We start from the raw sequence: 21,609 nt of genomic DNA on the forward strand, positions 1-21,609 counted from the left end.
CTTATATTTGTGAAGTGATTTTCTTAGAGCTCATGTCATAGATTTATGATAAATTTAATATTTTTCTTGAAGTGGATTCATATTATTGTACACATTGGAAAAATGATTTTCAAGAAAAAATGCTGTAAGTATGTTTGTCTTGTTTTCAGTAAAAATATATAAAAATTCTTAAATTAAGATGCTTTTTCTTGATGGGCAAAACAACCCAAGAAAATATCAAATGTAAGTTATTTTGTGCATAAAACAAGCAAAAAAAAAAAAAAAATCTGCCAATGGGGTAAGCAACAAAATCTTGAACATTTTTCTTCAACACTAAATCCAAGAAAAATGTCCTTACCCCATTGGCAGATTTTTTTCTTGTTTATGCACAAAATCACTTAAATTTAATATTTTCTTGGGTCGTTTTGCTCTTGAAAAAAAAGCATCTTAATTTAAGAATTTTTAGATATTTTTACTGAAAACAAGACAAAAATACTAAGAACATTTTTTTTCTCTTGAAAAACATGTTTTGCAGTTGCTTTAAATTAACTTTTTTAGTTTGTATCACTGTCAAATATTTAGGTGCATGCATTGAAAGTGATAGGAGCACCACAGATTCATCATCTTTAAGATTAAAAGCTTGAACAATCAAACTTGATCTTAAATTATTTGCACACACTTGGCTCATTATTAAACAAGCTCTTATATCCATGTAGCTTCATGGGGCCCTATAAAAACATTTAATGTTATTGTGCCTTTTTATTTTCATAAATCCCATTTTCTCTGTATTTTCACTTTTAATTTTCTTTAATGTTAAATTACATTTCACTTATCAAACAGCATGTTTTATAAACTAAATTCATAAAATTTTATAATTTATCTTTTTTAAATGGTTAAATAAAAATAAAACAAATTAATTTTCATTAAAACATTGCATTTTTATATTTTGTCAAAGTGCTGCAAAACAAAACTTTGTTTAAATAAAAAAATAAAATTATATTAATAAAATTATATCGAAACTTATAATGTAATAAAATTTGCATTATTTTAAAAGTAAATTTTACTATACAATAGTAATTTATTTCTGTCAACTTCATTACGTTAAACAGACTTTTATTTTTATTTGTTGTCAGACAATTGCATTTCTCAAAGAAACAATGAAATCTTTGTGAACTCTTAAATGATAAACTTCATCATTTAGATGCTAAAAACAGCATGAAACTGTCATTCGTATAAAGTTTCATTGGTCTCTATAAGACACTCACTAATTATTTCACCGTATATGCAAATGTTTGGTAAAGAAATCAAAACAAGTTGCACCATAACAATCATTTGCACTTGCACAAATGCTCTCAAATATATTTTAAGGTTGCAGCTAGTAAAATTCAGGAGCATATGCGTTTATAATGATCGCAATTTCGAGCCATGTTGTTTGGTCCTTAAGTGTAATTTAAAGTTGTGCGTAGATTCAACGGTGTAGGTTATGCATAGGCTGTGCGTAGCCTGATGCGCACCTCTCCAAAATGTTTACAACGCGTCCATCCTATGCTGACTGTAAGTGCTGTGATTGGTCCACAAGAACCCCTCCCATCACATTTTTTTTCGCATTTCCGCATAGGCTACTGTTTTTACACATGTGGATACTGCATACTAGTGGTCTGCATGTGTAATTGCATGTTGACGCGGACGATGGCACAGAAGTATACATACAACTATAATGAGCCCTTTACAGAGCAGAGCAGGTGTTAATATTAATGTCAGTCGTGGTATAGTTACGAAATATTTTATTTATTTATTTATTCGTGTTCATGGACATGATTTTCCGCTTTTTTCGTGTCATTGAGCACGAATTTCTATACATATTTTTCGTCTCCGTAACGCCACTTTCTTTTCGTGAACACATCTGTGCTCAATGACAGGAAAAAAAGAACACAAATTAAATAAATCAAGTGTTTTGTGACTATACCACGACTTGCCTTGGGTTGGTTAATGTACAATATGATGTCATATGCTAATAAAGATTATAAATGAGTCGTCTAAATGAGATCTAGTTGATGTTTGAGCAAAACAAGCTGATCTTTATGTAAATGTACTCCTCAAAGTACAAAGTTCACTTTCACTGCAGCAGATTTATGCATTTCGAAGTAAATATCCAGTCATAAATATAAACTAAAGTTATTTAACAGAATAAAACTGATCTGTTGTAAGTCTTCAGTGTTTTCTCCTCTGTGTTTGGCCTCTGTTGTCATTTCTCTCTTATAAACCATTTAACTGTACAGTTACACTGTGACCTTACACTGACACACACACACGCACACACAATTCAATCACACAATCTTATTGTATTGGTAGAGGACTGTCAGTGTCACTTTGTTGGGTGGGATGAACTGTGTGTGTGTGTTTGTGTGTGTGCGTGTGTAATCCAATCATTGTGTTGTGTTGTGCTGAGTTTAGTCTCTTCAGAGGTCAGATCTCATGTTGTTTTTTCTCTTTCGTTCTTCTGTCCATGAGGTGGCGAAGTTCATCGGTTCTCCTCCAGGTTATGTTGGTCATGAGGAGGGAGGTCATTTAACAAAGCAGTTGAGACAGTGTCCGAACGCTGTGGTTTTGTTTGATGAGGTGGATAAAGCTCATCCTGATGTGCTCACGGTTATGTTACAGCTCTTTGATGAGGTAAACACAAACTGAGAATATGAGCGCTAAACACTTTCTGCTTTAGATTCATGCGTTTCATCATCTTCAGCTACTCGCTACCTTCTTCATCTATCACAAAAATCTGTGGTCCAAGTACGGCTGGAGTGTACATTTTCATTATTTTTTGAAATATCACAAACCTCACTTTCTTACTTGGTATTTTTGTCTTGTTTTCAGTACAAATAGCTAAAAAAAATTAATCAATATGTTTTCTTGTTGAGCAAAATGACCTAAGAAAATTTGAGTGAATTTTGAATAAAACAAGCAAATAAATCTCATTATGGGCTAAGATAATTTTTCTTGAATTGCGTGTTTAAGAAAAAAGTTAACTTATTTCAAGATTTTTTTGTCTTACCCCATTGGCAGTTTTTTCCCACTTGTTTTAAGCACAAATTCACTTAAATTTGATATTTTTGGTCTAAAAATAGACCAAAGAAAATAAAGATTTTCTACACTGCAAACAATTATTTTCAAGGAAATTTTTTTAAGTGATTTTGTGCATAAAACAAGCAAAAAATCTGCTTGTTTTATGGGCTAAGCAAAAAATCTTGACCATTTTCCTTAAACACTAAATTCAAGAAGAATTCAAGAATAAATGTGCTTACCCCATTGGCAGATTTTTTGCTTGTTGTTTTATTCACAAGATCACTTAAATTAGATATTTTTTGTGTAAAAACTACTTATTTTCTTGGGTCGTTTTGCCCATCAAGAAAAAGCATCTTAATTTTATTTTTTAATTTTTAGGTATTTGTACTGAAAACAAGGCAAAAATACTAAGTAAGAAAGTCATTTTTTGCAGTGTAAATTAATGTATTTTATTAAATATAAAAAAACTGCCCTAACCCAGCACCATCGGCCCACAGTTTTAGAAACGCTGTATTACTGTGTGTTCACACCAGAGGCGAATGAAGCAAATAAATCACGCTATTTTGCATGGTTGGACGCTTGAACAAGCGAGTAAACTTGTGTCATTTGCATGTGAAATTTATATGTTAATACGCTCAATTTGCCAGCTTCAGCTATCTTGTAATTTCAATATGTATAAGTATATGTAAGCAATAAGGTACGAGAGGCGTGCTGTTTTGTGAATAAGTAATGGCTGAATGGCATTGTTAGGTACGACACGAATTGGAGTGGCTTATAAATATACAGTCAGAGCTGGGTAGTAACAGATTACATGTAATCTGTATTAAGTAATCAGATTCCAAAAATCAAGTACTTGTAATTAGATTAAACTACATTTTAAAATACTTGTAATCAGACTACTATTACTTTTTATGGATTACTGGCAGGTTTTTTTTTTACATTTTTCATAATAAATGTACCTACCGCTTAGCGCATATATACGTTCGTGATTATTCTAGTTTTTTTTTTGGAGGAGGTGGAAACACACAGGAGATAAGCAACGACGAGACAAGATGCAAAATCTGCAGCACTCAGTGTTTGATCACTGGATGCAAAGGTGTTGATTTGGGTAGATTTTGTATTGTTCAGTGTGTTACTCTCAGTTGACACTTATAGCAAAGTAAATCAGGGTTAGTAGTATTGTGAAGTATTAACTGTCGGTACATTGCACTTTAAAATTGAGTTTTAAAGCAACACTATGTAGTTTCCATGTAAAAATGACTTACAGCTCCCCCATGTGGTTGAAAAGCGCAACAGTGCCTGGTATCAGACACTCTTCTGCAGGCAGGGGCAGGGGGAGGGGCGGGGCTGTGTGCTCTACCCTCCACTGCCACTTTCAGAGTGTGCTTGTAGCAGCTAGGAGGCTGCTCAGGTTGAAGCAACAGTACAATTTGTCCAGTTAAAAGTTGTTTTATCACTGAAATAAATTTAGAGACATTATTTAAAGGTAAAAAAAACTACATAGTGTTGCTTTAAGTTTCTTTGTTGGTGAAATAAAATTTAATATATTTTTCCCCTTTTTATATATTTGAAATCAAATAAGATTTGTCAAAAGTAATCTAAATGTAATCCAAAAGTAGTCAGATTACTTTACCAACTATGTGTAGTTTTAAGAGATTATATTACATTTTGTCATGTAATTCGTAATCAGTAACGTATTACAATTCATAAGTAATCTCCCCAGCTCTGTAGCTCAAATTGAGTAAAGAGCATTTTTTACAATTTACTCGATTTTCCAATCTCCTCATTTACTTTCTTCCAAGCAAGATCTTTTTTATTTTTGTTCCTATAAAAATATGAAGATGTGCCGTACAGCTCCGGGTGTCCACATACAGCGATGATGATTTTGTCCTCCATAGTTGTTTCGTATTTCTGCCTCAGCTCGCTAAGTCATAATTGCATCACTACTAAAGCAAGTTCCTGATTGGTTCATGCGCTACGAAATTTTTCAACTCGCACGAATCATGCGTTAGGTGCGTCAAACACTTAAAACACTCATTTGTGCAAATTGCATTGCACTGCAGAATGTCTATCATGTCCTTGCATTGACTTAACATGTAAATCACTCACACTTAACGCGCTTAACGTTTGTGTCTGGTTTGAATGCACCATTAGGGTTTAACTCACTTTTGAATAAAGGTTGCTGGTTTATGATATTTGACTTTAAAGATTCCAGAATGATCATTCGGTAGCCGTAATCTCTTTACATTAAACCGTCGTTACTTTTTAAGGTTCATTTGTATTTTTGTTTATTTAAGATAATCTATCTGTCTGTAAGTGATTTTAAACGCATGAAAGCTCAGACATCGAAAAAAAATCTGCTTTATACTTTGCATTGCTCACAGGGTCTGTACATAGTCTCTCTCTTTATCTCTTTATCTCTTTGTCAGGGTCGTTTGACGGACGGTAAGGGGAAGACAATCGAGTGTAAAGATGCCATCTTCATTATGACGTCCAATGTAGCAAGTGACGAAATCGCCCATCATGCATTGCAGCTGAGACGAGAAGCTCAGGAACAGAGTCGCAGACGTCTCGCTGAAAATCTGGGTGAGGGATTAAACTTCAGACTTAACCCTTTACTTAAACCTTTAGGGGTGGTTTCACGGACACAGATTATCTTAAGCCAGGACTAGGCCTTAGTTTAATTAGGAAATATAACTAGTTTTAACCTTACTTAAACCATTACTTATGTGCATTTTGAGGCAAAACAAAGGGCACTGATGTATTTTAACAAGTTGTTTTCAGTTTGGACAGCTCTTAAATGTATTTTAGTCTAGGACTAGTTTATTCTTGTCCAGGAAACCTGTTATGAGTGCTTTTAATGAAGTAAAACCTCATGTTACTGTGTTGATGCAGATGATGTTCAGAAGAGTGAGAAGATCACCATCTCCAGCACATTTAAAGAGGAGGTGATTCGTCCCATACTGAAGGTACATCACACATCTCTTTATAATGTATGGATTAATGCTGTGATTGGTTGCTTTATAAATGAATCTGATCGGTGCGTTTCAGGCTCAGTTCAGACGGGATGAGTTTCTGGGCCGGATAAATGAGATCGTATATTTTTTACCATTTTGTCATTCTGAACTCATTCAACTCGTCACTAAAGAACTCAACTACTGGGCCAAGAAGGTAAAACAACAAAAGAGAGAAAGAGAGAGAGAGAGACAGTCTCACATTAAACTCTCTGAGTGCATTACAAAAAATAATGGCTTAGTATTTTTTTCTTGTTTGCCTGTTTAAATTAGTGCTGCCTCACGATTAGTCGCGACTAATCGTTTGCAGAATAAAAGTTTTTGTTTAAATAATATATGTGGGTGTACTGTGTATAATAATTATGTTTATATAAATACACACACATAAATGTATAATTTTAAGAAAAAAATATATTTATATAATAAATATTTCTATTTATATATAATATAGATTATATATAAATATAAACATGTATATACACATGCAAATGTTTCTTAATTATATACATGCATGTGTGTATGTGTATTTATACATAATTGTTATACACAGTACACCCACATATATTATGTAAACAAAAACTTTTATTCTGCAAACGATTGGTCGCGACTAGTCGTGAGGCAGCACTCGTTTAAATATTACACAAAATGACCCAAGTAAGTTTTGTTTTCTGAAAAAAAATGTATGCTTAAAACTAATAAAAGTATCTGTTAGTGTGGTAAGAAAGATTTATTTGAATTAGGTTTATTTTTCTTACTTTTTTAAGAATAAACTGAAATTGATTTAAAAAACATTTTTCAAAAAACAAGACTTCGTATCTTGGGTCATTTTGCTTATCAAGTATATATTTTATGGTGGAAATCAAGACTGTAGACAAAAAGATGAATAATTTTTTTTCTGTGTAACTATATTGAAGCTACACACACGCGCATGCACACACACACACACACACACACACACACACAGACACAAAGCAGGATCAATAACAGAGCTCTTGTCTGATGACTATAATCATATTAGTGAAGTTAACATGTGGTCTAATCATAAATATTTAAATATGTATAAAACATTGTATCGCTCATCTGACTGTGTGTTTCTGTCTGTGCATGTGCGCGTGTGTGTGTATTTTAACACACATTATTACTCAACATTCATTGATGTTATTTTTATTATAAATGAGTGAATTGATTCAGTGTTTTTGTTTTGTCCTCAGGCTATGCAGAGACACAATATAACCCTGCTGTGGGACAGTCCTGTGCTTGAGCTGCTGGCCAGAGGATATAATCTACATTACGGCGCTCGATCGATCAAACATGAGGTAATCATCAATATCTTCTAATCAGTCATCAATACTTTTACTGGTTTGTGTTGAAGTCTTTCACAGTTTAACTGGACTGAAAGTCAAACCAGTTGAACCTAAACGTGTTAGACAGATAACATTTTGTTCATTTAGAAATGTTGTCATGTTAAAAAAGAAAATGCAGTGTTGTAACCCCTTTAAAAAACAGTGTACAGATGTGTGTTGTTGTGTTGTGTGTGTGTTACTGTATATTGTGTGTTGTTCAGGTGGAGCGTCGGGTTGTGAATCAGTTAGCGGCGGCGTACGAACAGGATCTTCTGCCGAAAGGCTGCACGCTGCGTCTCACGGTGGACGCCGGACTCAAAGAGAAAGATGAAGCTCCTGCTCTCCGTCTCGAGGTGATGGGTGAAGACAGCACCTCACGAAAACTGGACATCCGCCCTCCTCTGAATACAGATGATGTGACTTATGTCCACTAAAAACCTGACGGATGTAAGAGAGAGAGAGAGAGAGAGGAACTCGTAAGACTTCACAACACATTTCTGTTACATTACACCAAACACTCTCTCTTAATGTTGTTTTGTGTCTATTAATAAAGTGAGTTATTGTTCACAAATATAGATGTATAGAGTTAAATATGTCCAGATTCCATACGGAGAATCTGTGTGTATAGAGAACTATCTATGTCTATATTCACTAAAGTTAAAGTTTATGAGATCAATCTTTATGTCTTGATGGTGTATATACTCGTCATAGGATCCAACCCCGGGAACACACAGCATAATAAGCAAGGAATAATTGACAGCGAGCATTTGAAAATAATGCACACCCAAGGTGGTAATGCGGCACAACGCGGATGTGCATTATTTTCAAAAAATTCAAAGGACCGGAGTCAATTATTCCTCTTATACCACGGTTACCACAGACATTGCTCGGGTTGTTATTTTAAGACATTTGACAGGTCAGGTGTGCAGTTTACAGAAAATAATGTAGTGCATGTCAAATGATTAATCACAATTAATCGCATGCAAAATAAAAGGGTCCTGTGAGTAACTATTATGTGAATATATATATATATTTAGTGCTAGGCAACGATTCAAGAATCGCATACAAAATAAAAGTGATTTTTTGCATATTATTATTATTATGTATATATAAATACACACACATTCATGTATGTATTTAAGTGTATGTGTGTGTGTGAATATATGTATGTGAATATATGTATGTGAGTGTGGTTAAATATACTTATTACACGGCTCTCTGGAATGCTTGATTCTGATTGGTCAGTTGAGACATTTGCAGGTTCGTTCTTTTCAAATAATAACCGCTCCAAAATAATAACGCATAGCCGGACTACTTGCACGAGTAAAATCGCTCCACGCCAATAAAGATCAATAAAGATTACTGTCTGTTGGGCGCCATCTTGTGACAAACACGACAAGACATAGACAGCTTACTGAGACTGAACTTGACAAAATAGAGCATTACAGCTACGAAGCCAACACACACAAAATTACAGAATGGGCATTAAAACTTCTCAAAGACTGGCTAAAAGAGAAAAAAATGGAGACAGACAAGTATGAAGCAGAGGATCTTAATAAGGTATTACGATCATTTTATGCATCTGTGCAAAGTTTCGCGGAAGAATAAAAATGTTAATTTAAAACAAATATGCCAATAAAATGTTTCATATTCATGTCCAGTTTTTTTTCTTATGTGGCAAGTAGCCGTGTAATAAGCGGGATAATGTAGAGGCAGCCGGTAGTTATTGGGAAATAAGCCCCTTCAGTGTGATACAAGACCCTCCGCTTCGCGTCGGGTCCTGATCACACTGTCGGGGCTTATTTCCCAATAACTACCGGCTGCCTCTACATTATCCCTTACATAATAACTACACACAGTACACACATATATATTATGCAAAAAAAATCACTTTTATTTTGTATGCGATTAATCGCAATTAATCTTTGACCAGCACTAAATACATGTAAGAAAAATGTTCTTTAAATATACATTTTTAAAATATATGTGTAAAATGTTTTCAGGAGGTGCTGTCTTCAACTCTTAATTTCATTGTATGTAGGAAAATACAATGACAATAAAGGCGTTTAATTCATATATATAAATATAAATAAAAAATATATATGCCCATAAATGTTTCTTAAACGCATACATGAATGTGTATTTATATATACAGAATACTTACACACAGGAATCACATATATATGCAAACACAACTTTTATTTTGTATACGATTAATCACGATTAATTGATTGACAGCATAAAATAATGCATACCTGTGGAAAATTTCTCAACCAATCAAAATAAAGCATCCAACAGCCCTGTGGTATAATAAATAATAATGTAAACCTTACACTCTTAAAACAGATGTGTTAAAAACAACACATTCTGTGTTAGTTTAAATGTGTTGTCCCTAACTAACACATCTCTGTGTCATTATTGGAACAATACTTTTTGTGTTATTTTTAACACAACTTGTGTTGTGCATTATATGTGTTGTGCACATAAATGTGTTAAATGGCATGACACAAACTATGTGTAAAAAATGAATCATTTTTTAGAGTGTATAATTCACAGTTAGTCTCTTTGGATAAAAGTGTGTGCCAAATGCATGAATGTAAATTAAATCACAGATTAAGCGGGTCATCAAAGTTTATTTTATACTTGCAAACACATTTTATTCATTTGCAGGGCTTGAAATATAAAATTGTTACAATAATTTACTGTAATGTGTTGTTGTTCTTAATGAGCGTCATTCCTCAATATTCCAAAGAAAAACTTCCATCTGAATGTATAAATGTATCTTCATAATCACTCAAATGACTTTCCTCATCATCTTCCACCCCAATAAACTTTTAAAGCCCTCCTCCCTCCCTCCCTGTACTTATTAATATTCTGATTCCCTTAGAAATAAAAAACAGCATAAATTCATTCATGCCATACGTGATTAGACTGAGCTCAAACTAAACTTATAATAAATCAGAGGATTGAAATAAATCGGTCTGAAATATTCCAGTTGATGTGTTTGGTTTATAAGAGCAGGTGAAGTCAGACCGGATCATTGAACACATCACGCGTCCTGCTGTGTCTTTACAGTGATTGATGTTTATATTTCTGTACACAAAGATCAAATAAAGTGTCAAAGGTCAAATCATTTCATTCTCTCTGCTGTTTGGAATTCTGTGAATCTGTAATTGGAAATGTTGTGTTCGGCTCTTACACAAGAAAACATGAAGCAGGAATGTGTTGAAGAATCTGGAGCGTGCGTGTGTGTGTGTGTGTGTGTGTGTGTGTGTGTGTGTGTGTGTGTGTGTGTGTGTGTGTGTGTGTGTGTGTGTGTGTGTGTGTGTGAGAGAGAGAGAGAGAGAGAGAGAGAGAGAATGCATAAGGGAGATTCCTCTTATTCTCTCCATCCTATTTTACACATGTAGAGATTCACTCACTTCCTGTGGGGACTAAATTAGCATCGTAAAACAGAGGCGGGCCCATGAGACCTCCCACAACACACACACACACATACTTTCTGGTGTGTGTGTGTGTCTCTGTGTATATTTGGCACATATTTTGTCTTTGTAATTATTTTATATGGCAAAATACTTTACAGCAATTATTTCAGTTTTGTTGTAAATAAAATGCTGTCAGTAAATTCCTGCGTGTGCATTATTCTTTATATAGTTTGAAAAGCCAAATTATTTGCTTGGCATTTGCTAATTTTGTCTATGCCGTATCTTAACAGAACTGGAGGAGGATGAGTGTTAAATCCATACTTGAGTTTGTGTGAAGTGAGTTGAAGAGACAGAAGATGTTTAAGACTGCTGGAGCGGTAAGCAGAGACTCTTGAGTGATATTTGTGTCCTGATGTTTTTTGAGATGGAGGAACAGAGACGCAGTAACAGCACATCTCATGTTACTGAGAAAATGTCCTTCAACCTCTGAAACAGAGTTAAATTCAATTATAAACAGAGAGAGAGAGAGACAGCTTTCCTTACCGGAGCTTTTGTCTGTCTGTCTCACACACACACACACACACACAGTAATGACAGCATGAGTGTGTAATGATGATCCGGCCTCTCTCACGCACACAGCTGTGAATGTCTCTCGTCCATTATCGTGTGTGTCTGTGTGCTTTAACGGCTGTTTCTCTCTCTCTCTCTCTTTTGCTGGAGTCCCTCCGGACAAACCAGCAGGAACAGAGAAATATTGATTTATCATTTACAGTCCTGTAGCTCTGCATCTATAAGAGAGAGAAATTACACTGAGAGAGAGACCCTGTCTGTGTCTCCATCTCTAAACTTATGTTGACTATGATCACTAACCACTCAACTTTACTTGTTTGTACTGTTCATAACACTCCAGACAGCAGACGACTCTGGGCCAGATCCGTACTGGACCTAAGCCGAAGTCAGCAGCTCCGGTGCGGATCTGGTCCGAAGTCGTCTGCTGTCTGGGACACACAGTTTCAGAGCAGATTTATCTTTTTAATATTTTTAGCTCCTAGTAAACAACTGTAATTGAATGCGAGCTTTATTTTAGCACTAATAATAAACTTTGTGTTTTATTAATCAAAATCAGAGGAGCTTTTATTGCCAGATGTGTGCAATACATGATGAATTTGTTTTGGTGACAGTGACAAGGCAAAGATAATAAAAAAGACAAAAAAATAATTAAAGATTAAGTAAAGAAGAAACAAATATTTAAAAATACACAATATACAAATAGACAATATGTACAGGCTTGTTATATACAATGGAGAAAATGTTAAATAAATAAGAAGGTATAGTGTGCACAGTTTAAATAAGTAATAATTTAAATCTGTAAACAATTAAGTTAAACAATGTCAACTTGTTTTTATAAGTTATGTCAATGTATTACTGGCCAAAACTTAAAATGGCAGGTTGAATTGACTTGCAAACCCCAAAAAGTATTGTACAGTGTATGTTTTATTGTTTATATTATATAGTCAGATTCAGAAAGAGCTTTATTGTGTTTTTCTTGGTATTGAAGCTTCCAGTACACAAATACAACAAAAACAGAGTAATTAAAATGTTAAAAATAAAAATGATATTAACTATACACAATAAAAAATATTGGGTTGTTTTTAACCCAGGACTGGGTAACTAGGCCTATTGGACAGAACACATTTCTGGGTTAAAATGACCCAAATAATGGGTTGTTTTAACCCAGCTGCTGAGTTATTTCAACATGGTTGATTACCAATGGCCCAGCAATTGGGTGGAGGCAGCCCATTGTTTGGGTTGTTTTGGCCCAGAGGTGTGTTCTGTCCAATAGCTACCCAGCCCTGGGTTAAAGGCAACCCAATATATTTTAGAGTGATGGCAAGAAATGATTGGGCACATTACTGTGTGTCTTTTAACCTTTAGCCATTTACCTTTACCCATCAGGTACCAGATTGTGTGTGTGTGTCAGGTGTAACTCCATCATGTGTGTTTGAAGGGAAACATCTGTGCGCCAGTACAGCTCCAGCACAACACTGGAAACCGAGACATTGGGATCCAGTAGCGTCAGTTTTACATGCGCGTAAAGGGAAGATGAAAGAGCCTAAAAGCGCGAGCGGGGAAAAATCCATTCTGCCTAATTCAGAGCTTGCTGTGGGACAGCTCGCGTGGCAGATTGCCGGCTAATTAGTTTAGAGGAGAATTTAATTTGATTAACTTTCCACAGGTCCCGCGCAGCGCCGGGTGGGTCGAGCTCTGAGAGCGCGCGCGGAGCGCTGATCTAATTATCGCGCGTAGAGACGAGGCTGCGCAGCTGCTGCATACGCGCGCGATCTGTCCACAGACACAAAAACATCACAATCACAAAACCTTTTACTCTTTTATTTACAACTCGCGTGTAATGCACATATAATGGCTCTTACGTGTGCGTCTTTTTATATTTTTTTATCTTAGTTTTAGTTTGATGTTTTTGGGAATATAGTTTTTCAAATATAGCAATTTGTAAAAGTAAATTTTTACTTTACAATTTTTGAGTACTAACATAATTGCCGCATTTTGTGGAAATGTGCATGTGAAAATGCTTGAGATTCACTGATGGACTATATAGTTGGGGATGTATTTTTTATATGTTTGATATGCAGAAAATCACACTTTATTAATGTATGATATTTGCATAACGCTTGCAGGCAATTAAAAGATGCTTTACAATTGAACCCTTGAAAATCAATTCATGGATTTAGAGCCCCATGTCCATCTCTCATTTTCAGCCTGTGAATTTCGTTTGGTTTGAGAATTTAGACAGGTAATTGCCTGTTTCATTTGGAGTTTGTTGTCTTCACAAATGTGTCAGTTTTTAAAGAAGTGTAAAGTCAAAGTTTCCTGAATTTAAATAGGAATTGTGCTGCTTTTACGCAATTTAAGACGCGAATGTGTTGTCGTAAATCCGGTTTTTAACTATTTCTGTTTTTTGTTTAAAGATGGGAGTCTGTTCTGGGATCAGAAGTCACACCCGGAGAGCCTCAGGTCCCGTCTGCTCGGGTGTCAGGGGTGAGTTTGCTGGACGAGTTAACCCGTTTCACCCGTGTTAACCAGCGCACACACGGCCACGTTAATCTCTTCAAAGCCTCTCGCGCACACATCTGACTTTCAAATCCGCAAAGTGTTTGTCTTGAAAATGGGCTTTAATCCTGGGCCGACCCTAACAGCACCTTTAAAATTCATTGGCCATTAACGGAAACAGTAACGAGGCTCTTTCTCATTCATGTTTGAGTTTGAGTAAATAACAGGCGGGGGTCCGAGCGAGCTGCTGTGATTGACAAGTGAGACCTGTGATTGACAGCTCTCAAACAGCTCGCATGATTTTCATTTTTTTAAAACCTATAGATCCTGGCACGCGACTCGTGATCGATAGTTACACTAACCAGCAGTGGAGTTTGACATTAAAGCACTTACCGTCTAAGTGGCTCGATTAATTTCTACTTTAGTTTTTAAAATACGCTCGTATTTTGCTTTGCCATCACAAAAACAGATATTTTCCTGGGCCAAAATAAATAAATAAAGTGAATCCGTAGGGTCTCTCCTGCTCTCCGGGACTAATTGAATTGTGTTTTGGGTTCGGTTTGGCTGACAGTAATCGCATCCGATGGTCGGGCCATTAAAGCGAGGCGCGCGTCTCCCGCCCGACGCTCGGTGACCGATCGCTGCTGAATGCAGATTGAGCTAATGAAGGAGAGAGAGGGAGAAAGATTGATGAGAGGAGAGAGAGCCGGTGCCCGGGTGACGGATGCAGTGAGAGAGAGAGAGAGAGAGAGAGAGAGAAAGAAAGAATGATGAAGGATGAGAAAAGGATGAGACGCGACCCGTCTGAGGGAAATATGGAAACGGGTCGTGGCTCCTGTAACCCGTCGGGCGGACAGCGGGTGACACTCACGAGATCAAACCACACACAACACCGTCCACGCAGTCTGCACGATTATATGACGATATTTAATCGGAATTGAGTGACATCAGACTGACAGTGTAAACTTCGCTAGCCACAAAAAAACTTGAATTGAAACTTTATTTAAATTGACATTACAAGATTATGGATATTTAGGTTGCATCGTCATTTACATGAGCATTTAGTCAGTGTAGCTAAGCTAAAAAACATTCATATTCAGCAATAATTCCGAGTCTTTACACATAGGTTTGTTCTGTTAAAACAATTAATTTACAAAACTTTTTTAGTAGGCTAACCTAAATAGCGCGTAACGCTGTTTTTTTTTTTCAGAATATAGCCTAGATATAAATAAAATGTTTTTAACAAATATTACATTCAATTCGAAATTTGTTAGGCTAATTCATTTTCATTTTGTTTTCCTAATTTATTATATCGTATTTATTTTGAGATCACTTTTATATATAATAATCACTTTGTTGTATTTTCCATTCATATTTTTTTCGTTTGTCAGTTTAGGCTACAAAATATTGACTGCCTTATTTTCTTAATTGCTATATGCCTATTTTATTATTTTAATTACACTTTATAGACTCTCTCTAAAAACTTCAAACAAGTTTATTCGTTCGTTCGATTCTCTTTGACTTCAGAAAGCGTTTTAATGTCATAAATGTTTCACTCAAAGCGTCCCGGTGTCCGTGGCGACTTGTTGCAGTCTCGTGTCACCTCGTCATATCTCGGCAATCGACATAGCCGTTAATGTGCGCGGAGATGCGCGGGTGATGCATATGATTTGGCCGCTGATGGATGGAGTTTGAAAGGCGCATCAGCTCCGCCACCGCTCACCCTCAAATTAACCAAATGCACCGTGACACAGCCGCCCGGGGCCGCTCCGGGATAACCAGGTTACAGCAGGCGCAAATTCCCGCTGATCTGCACCGGCAGACAGAAATAAAAGAAAGACGGAGAGAGAGAAAGAGAGAGAGAGAGAGGGGTTACAGGGTCAGAAGTCAAACGCGCTCGGAGACCCCAAACAAATACCATGTTCTTTTATTCATGATTTATATCAAATGCATACATAGCCTGCATTTTTTTTTATTTGTGATGATAGTATTATACATTATACAAATAATGCGTTTATATTTAATTTTATGCCACGAGCATTATTATTAAATTAATTGACAAACGCGCCAGTACGCACAGGATTTTTAAACAAAAGTGCATAAAAAAATCAATCAATTAATCATATTTAATAGTCGGATAAATAATCCAAAGATATTTGGTCTGATTTGTGAAAAATCCGATTATGAACAGCAGGTTTTCACGCGTGTCACTTCTGATAAAAACTAACTGCTCCTGTTCAAATCAACAAAGACAATCATCAATATTTCATCTGATGTTTTAAATTTGAACTACTCCTGTTTATTTGATTTTATTCCATTTAAAGCTTGCACGAGGTGATGCAGTTGTGTTTTTTTTCGTGGTCTGAAATCAAAGCCATTATTGCTGAAATTAAATTAAAGTTCATCTCACACTACCACCAGAGCCAGATTAAAGCTAAAACAATCCCACAATTCATTTACCATCAGCTGGAATGGACCTATTTACTCAGTCATGAAAAGTTGCCCATTTTCGCCTTAATGAAATTACTTTTAATAGCCACTAATAGTCATTTATTTAGAATTGTATTTGTTGTGTGATTCAGCGCGTGACCGATACTCTGCTGAACAGAAAAACTCCGAACAGAAGAGAAATATGAACAAACGCTCAGGATTGATCTAAATGTCCAGTGGGCAGCTAGCGGAAAAACATGTCAAATGGACCAGAAGAACTCCACGAAAGCATCTCTGTAGTGGAGCAATATCTCACGGGCGCGCGCGCAGGCAGATGCAGATGGATAGAGTTTAATGCAGAGGTGCATTAGAGATGCGCGCTCAGAGCAGAGGGGAGGAGGCTCTCTAAACTCGCACATTGTCATGCAAACAGAGACCACCGCCTCGCCATTGTCTCGCGGCCAGCAACTTTATTATAAACACACCACGACCCGCCCGGGCGCAGCAGAGCACCGGCTCACCGACACCGACGGGACGCACACTGGATACTGCGCGCTGACAAGACACCAGCCCAGAGAAGAGAAGAGAATATACAGCTGGATCTGAGAGTAGAGACACATACAGGACACCCGTGACGCTCCGTTATTACTGTTCACCGAACCGACGGCATCTCGAACCCGGAGCACCTGGCGTCTCCATCCGTCCTCCACATGTACAAAATGGATTACTCGTATCTGAACACTTATGATTCGTGTATGGCGGCGATGGAGGCGTCTGCGTACGCGGACTTTAACTCGTGCAGTCAGACCAACACGTTTCAGTACAACCCCATCCGGACCGGCTTCGGATCGAACCCGGGATGCGCACCGCTCGCCTCGGCCAGCTGCACACTGGGCGCGCTGAGGGAACACCAGCCAGCGCCTTATTCCACAGGTGAAAAACACACACACACACCTATATAAAAAATAAATAGGCCTTTATATAAAACTTATAACGACTGTCAAGAGTTAAAACTAAGTGCACGTTCAATTTCCAAATTTTCCTTGACATTTACACCACTTACGACATATTTTTATTTATCTAAATATCAAACATGTTTTTAATGTATATGAGTGTTTGAAATAATTTGTGTTTAATTTGAATAATTAGTAATTTAATTGCAAAATAAAAGAAAACGAAATTTTCATTTTAAAGCGTTGAATTAATGTAATTTAATTTAGATTTTGCCGCAAATTAAATCAATTTAATTAATATAATTATGTCTTGAAGATTTGTTATAAAACAGATAATTTATTGTGTTAATTTGTTTTTTACACTAGAGTATCTGGGTTTATAATAAAATGCATGTAGTGCATTTTAATAATAAACTATAAATGTTGTTTTAACTTAATTTAATACAAGTATACATTTTTATGTTTTGGATTTTTACTCAGCGCGCGGCTGTCATTGACATATTTATAATTTTTTATTTTAAATGTAACAGTAAACTATTAATAATTATTCAAAACAAATTTCTTTCTTTCTTTATTTCTTTCTGTTTCTTTCTTTCTTTTTCTTTCTCTTTTTTTCTTTCTTAATTTCTTTCTTTTAAAATATAATAAATGGTGTGTATATATATATAATGTATTTGTTGCTGTTAATGTTTCAGTGCCCTATAAGTTTTTTTCGGACCCGTCCGGACTGAATGAGAAGCGCAAGCAGCGGCGGATCCGCACGACCTTCACGAGCGCGCAACTGAAGGAGCTGGAGCGCGTGTTTGCAGAGACGCATTACCCGGATATTTACACCCGAGAGGAGCTCGCGCTCAAAATCGACCTGACTGAGGCCCGAGTACAGGTCTGAATCATCTTCACAACATCATTTCTGTCCTCAGTATTTCATTCATTTATATTACAGGTGGCACAGACTCATTGTACTTTATTTCATTCTATTTATAATGAAAAAAACTACAATTAATTTTCATGTGTGTATATGATCATCAATCCTTTCTCTTAATTTTTTTCTGAACTTGTGTAGTCTACCTATATGCTGGAGGAGCTTTTAAAGCATTTCTTTCTCTCTTTCCAGGTTTGGTTCCAGAACAGAAGGGCCAAATTTCGCAAGCAAGAACGTGCAGCCAATTCTAAAGCAGGAGCGCCTGGCAGCAGTTCCAGTAGCAAAAAATCTGGAGAGAACCGTTCTTCATCTGATGATGACGAGTCCAAGGAGCCCACATGCAGCCCGACACCCGACAGCACGGCGTCTCTCCCCAGCTCTGGAAACATGGGGAGCCCCGGGGCGAGCAGTCTGAGTCCCAGCCCGGTCTCTGGTTCTTCCTCCACCTTCACCAACTCCTCCATCTCTCCTTCTATCCATCAGGGTCTCAAGACCTCACCGTGGCCCAGCATCGGGTCCGGAGCGGGCGGCGTCACCCAGAGCCCAGACCTGCTGAAAGCTTGGCAGCCCGCAGACAGTATGGCAGCCGGTCCGTTTGCTGGGGTTCTGTCTTCATTTCACAGGAAACCGAACACAATCAAGACCAACCTCTTCTAGAGACTCGGCTTCATCTGAATGTCTCTCTCTCTTTCTCTCTGTCACTTCATCTATTCTTGCATTCATTTTTCTCTTTTTTTGTTCCGAGCTGGACTCCTGTTCTTTAATTTATTGTCATGTTTAACTTGTGAGCGCTTCATGTATGTGTGTGGATAGATTTTGTTGTTCATGTCATATTTGGGACTGTGTGATATCTCTTCTTCTGTTTTACAGTGCAGAATTTGTCAAACCATAGACGCCTTACAGATCCACCGCTTAAATGAAAGCATTTTTACTTGGATCGAGATTCATTTGTTCAACTAAAGAAACAAACTGAAGTGTGTGAAGGAGATCTCAGATGTTTTTATTAATGATCAAATGATTTGGTTTCTCAGTCCTGAATATAAAGAGGGGCTTGTTGCCAGATCTCACTATAATAACTCATTCGTTCATTCATTCATTCTCATGATGTGTGTGCAGGATCAGTGCTGTGTCATCATGCAGATCTTTATTCAAGCTCTCAAGGTTTGTCTTGATGCGGTTCAAACTGTGTGCGTTTGTTTGTTTGTTTGTGTGTGACCCCAAAAACAAGCCTAGTCAAGCCACTTGTAGTTATTTATTAAAAGAAAAAAAAAGTTGGGATGGTCAGAAGATTTTTTTAAGCCTTTTAAAATGAAACAAACATATTTTGTAAATATTAATATAAATACTCTGTAGTTTCTTTTATTTTTTATTTTTAAGGTAATCTGGCTCAGTGCACGCCATGTGTTTAATGAATGACTGCTGTATATAATCTAGACAAATAAAGAGCAACAAAAACAAGCTTGTCCGTGTTTCTTGGCATCTGTGTGCATTTAAAAACCTCACGAATCACTGCGGCAGCACAAATACTATTCAAGTCACAGAAGTGTATGAAGGTCAGATTCATAAATCAAATACATCACAGCGATTAATGTTAAACAAACACCCTGTTCAAGAAAAACAGGATGTAAGTATTAAGACACTGTGTGTGTTTATCAGATGTTAGTGTGTCTGTAGTTTTATGGGTGGTTTCCCAGACAAGGTTTAGATTAATCTAGGATTAGGCCTTAGTTATATTAGGACATTTAAGTACAACCAAACCTTACAAAAAACAATACTGGTGTGCATTTTGAAATAAAACTGGCACTGATATATGTTAAGATCTCATTGCAAGCTTTTTTTTAGATAAGACACATTAGTCTGGGACTAAACTTCAGCCCTGTTTGGGAAACTGACCTTTAGTGTTCATCTGTGTGCACTTCGACAAAACTGACTTCATACATAAAGGGGCGGTTTCCCGGACAGGGATTAGCTTAATCCAGGACTAGGTCTTAGTTTAATTAGGAAAAATAACTAGTTTTAACAAACATATCTTACTAAAAACATTACCTGTGTGCATTTTGAAATAAAACAAAGGGCACTGATGCATTTTAAGATATATACGTGCAAGTTGTTTTCAGTTTGGACAGCTCTTAAAAATGTTTTAGTCTAGGACTAGTCTAATCCCTGTCCGGGAAACCGCCCCCTAATGGATTAAAAATCACTGATAAAACTCAAACCTTCAGCTGGCGATGATGTTACTTCAATATTTCATTTGGTAACATCCAGATATTTGTGCAGATATTTTGTTTTCTGTTCTTTTTCTGTTCTTTTAAATGTGTTTGAGCTTTAACCCTTTAACTGTCGCAGCCCTTTTTTTTGGGGGGGGTGGTGAAAAGGTGATATACACCTTTAAACTAGTATAACTCTGGTATAGAAGCCTAATTTTGGTTTTAATTTTGGTGATTTTTTGTATTAAAGAAGACACTTCAACGTTTTTTAGGGAAGTGTCTGGAGGTGAAAATATTCATATTTTTAAAGCAGTTTACATTTATTTGTAATAAATAAAAATGCAATATAGTATTATTTTTAATACATAAAATTGTCAAAAAACTGTGCTGGTTTGCTGTGAGGTTTGCTGCATACTTGTGTCACAAATGAATAAATTACAGTTACTGCATTATTATTACTGCTAAAAGGTTTTGAAATATGAAAACTACATTCTTAGACCTTTCCAACAATATATAGTTTGTCGTGATAGATTAACATTTACATAGAAAATATGGAAACAAATTTAGGTGTCCCGCTCACGGGACAGCGCCAATTAACGGGTTAAAATTAAACGGGGTTCTCACTCGAAGCCAAATTCCCTTACTTTCAATTTTTCAATTTAATTGTGGTTTATTTGCATGACAAAAAACTACATTTGTATTGTCAAAGCATTTGCAGCTGGGCTGCGTAAAAATATTGCAAATAAAAGTAAAAATGAAACAAAGTATACTGTGCAAAATTAAAATGGTAAGTTATAGAAATAAAATAAAAGATAAGAACAAAAGCTAAACACAAAGTTAAATAATAGAATAAAGCAGTAGACTTTGACTGACTAAAAAGCTAAATTTTCATGACCTATGTTTGAGATGTCGTGAGTCTGATAATGTACTTTACACTGTGAGTTTTTTAAAAAATTGCTTAAATGCATAAAATGAATAAACAATTCCAATAAACATCTGTTTAGTCTCACTGAAAATCAATGGAGGCTTATGTCACAACTTAACAAGCGGATTACAATTTGAAGTAAAATTTAAAGCGACAAACAAAATCCCTGATATTTCATGACTTGGTCAAAAAAATTCCCTGACTTTCAATGTCTGGAATACTTTTTAAAATTCCATGATATTCCAGAAAATATTCCAGAAATGTCATGACTGGGGAACCCTG

The 21,609-nt window shown here is 36.2% G+C and overlaps 2 protein-coding genes across 2 annotated transcripts in view; both read left to right on the plus strand.

Moving 5' to 3' along the window:
• The window catches only part of LOC141361605 (mitochondrial disaggregase-like), a 41,291-nt gene extending 33,324 nt beyond the window's left edge, over positions 1 to 7,967 (plus strand). The window contains exons 11-16 of the mRNA XM_073863152.1: positions 2,491 to 2,652; positions 5,469 to 5,625; positions 5,935 to 6,008; positions 6,091 to 6,210; positions 7,265 to 7,369; positions 7,618 to 7,967. Of these exons, the coding sequence (XP_073719253.1) occupies positions 2,491 to 2,652; positions 5,469 to 5,625; positions 5,935 to 6,008; positions 6,091 to 6,210; positions 7,265 to 7,369; positions 7,618 to 7,830 (831 nt within the window). The 3' untranslated portion in view covers positions 7,831 to 7,967. The remainder of the gene's footprint in view (positions 1 to 2,490; positions 2,653 to 5,468; positions 5,626 to 5,934; positions 6,009 to 6,090; positions 6,211 to 7,264; positions 7,370 to 7,617) is intronic.
• A 1,915-nt stretch (positions 7,968 to 9,882) lies between these two features.
• LOC129438758 (paired mesoderm homeobox protein 2A) lies at positions 9,883 to 19,653 on the plus strand. Its single transcript, XM_055197660.2, has 5 exons — positions 9,883 to 11,198; positions 13,809 to 13,878; positions 16,473 to 17,253; positions 17,969 to 18,156; positions 18,388 to 19,653. Exons 3-5 carry the CDS (start codon positions 17,031 to 17,033, stop codon positions 18,850 to 18,852), a joined length of 876 nt encoding a protein of 291 aa, XP_055053635.1. The 5' UTR covers positions 9,883 to 11,198; positions 13,809 to 13,878; positions 16,473 to 17,030; the 3' UTR covers positions 18,853 to 19,653.
• Positions 19,654 to 21,609: the final 1,956 nt, after the last annotated feature.

This window comes from Misgurnus anguillicaudatus, chromosome 24 (assembly GCF_027580225.2).
Source record: "Misgurnus anguillicaudatus chromosome 24, ASM2758022v2, whole genome shotgun sequence".
NCBI lineage: Eukaryota > Metazoa > Chordata > Actinopteri > Cypriniformes > Cobitidae > Misgurnus > Misgurnus anguillicaudatus.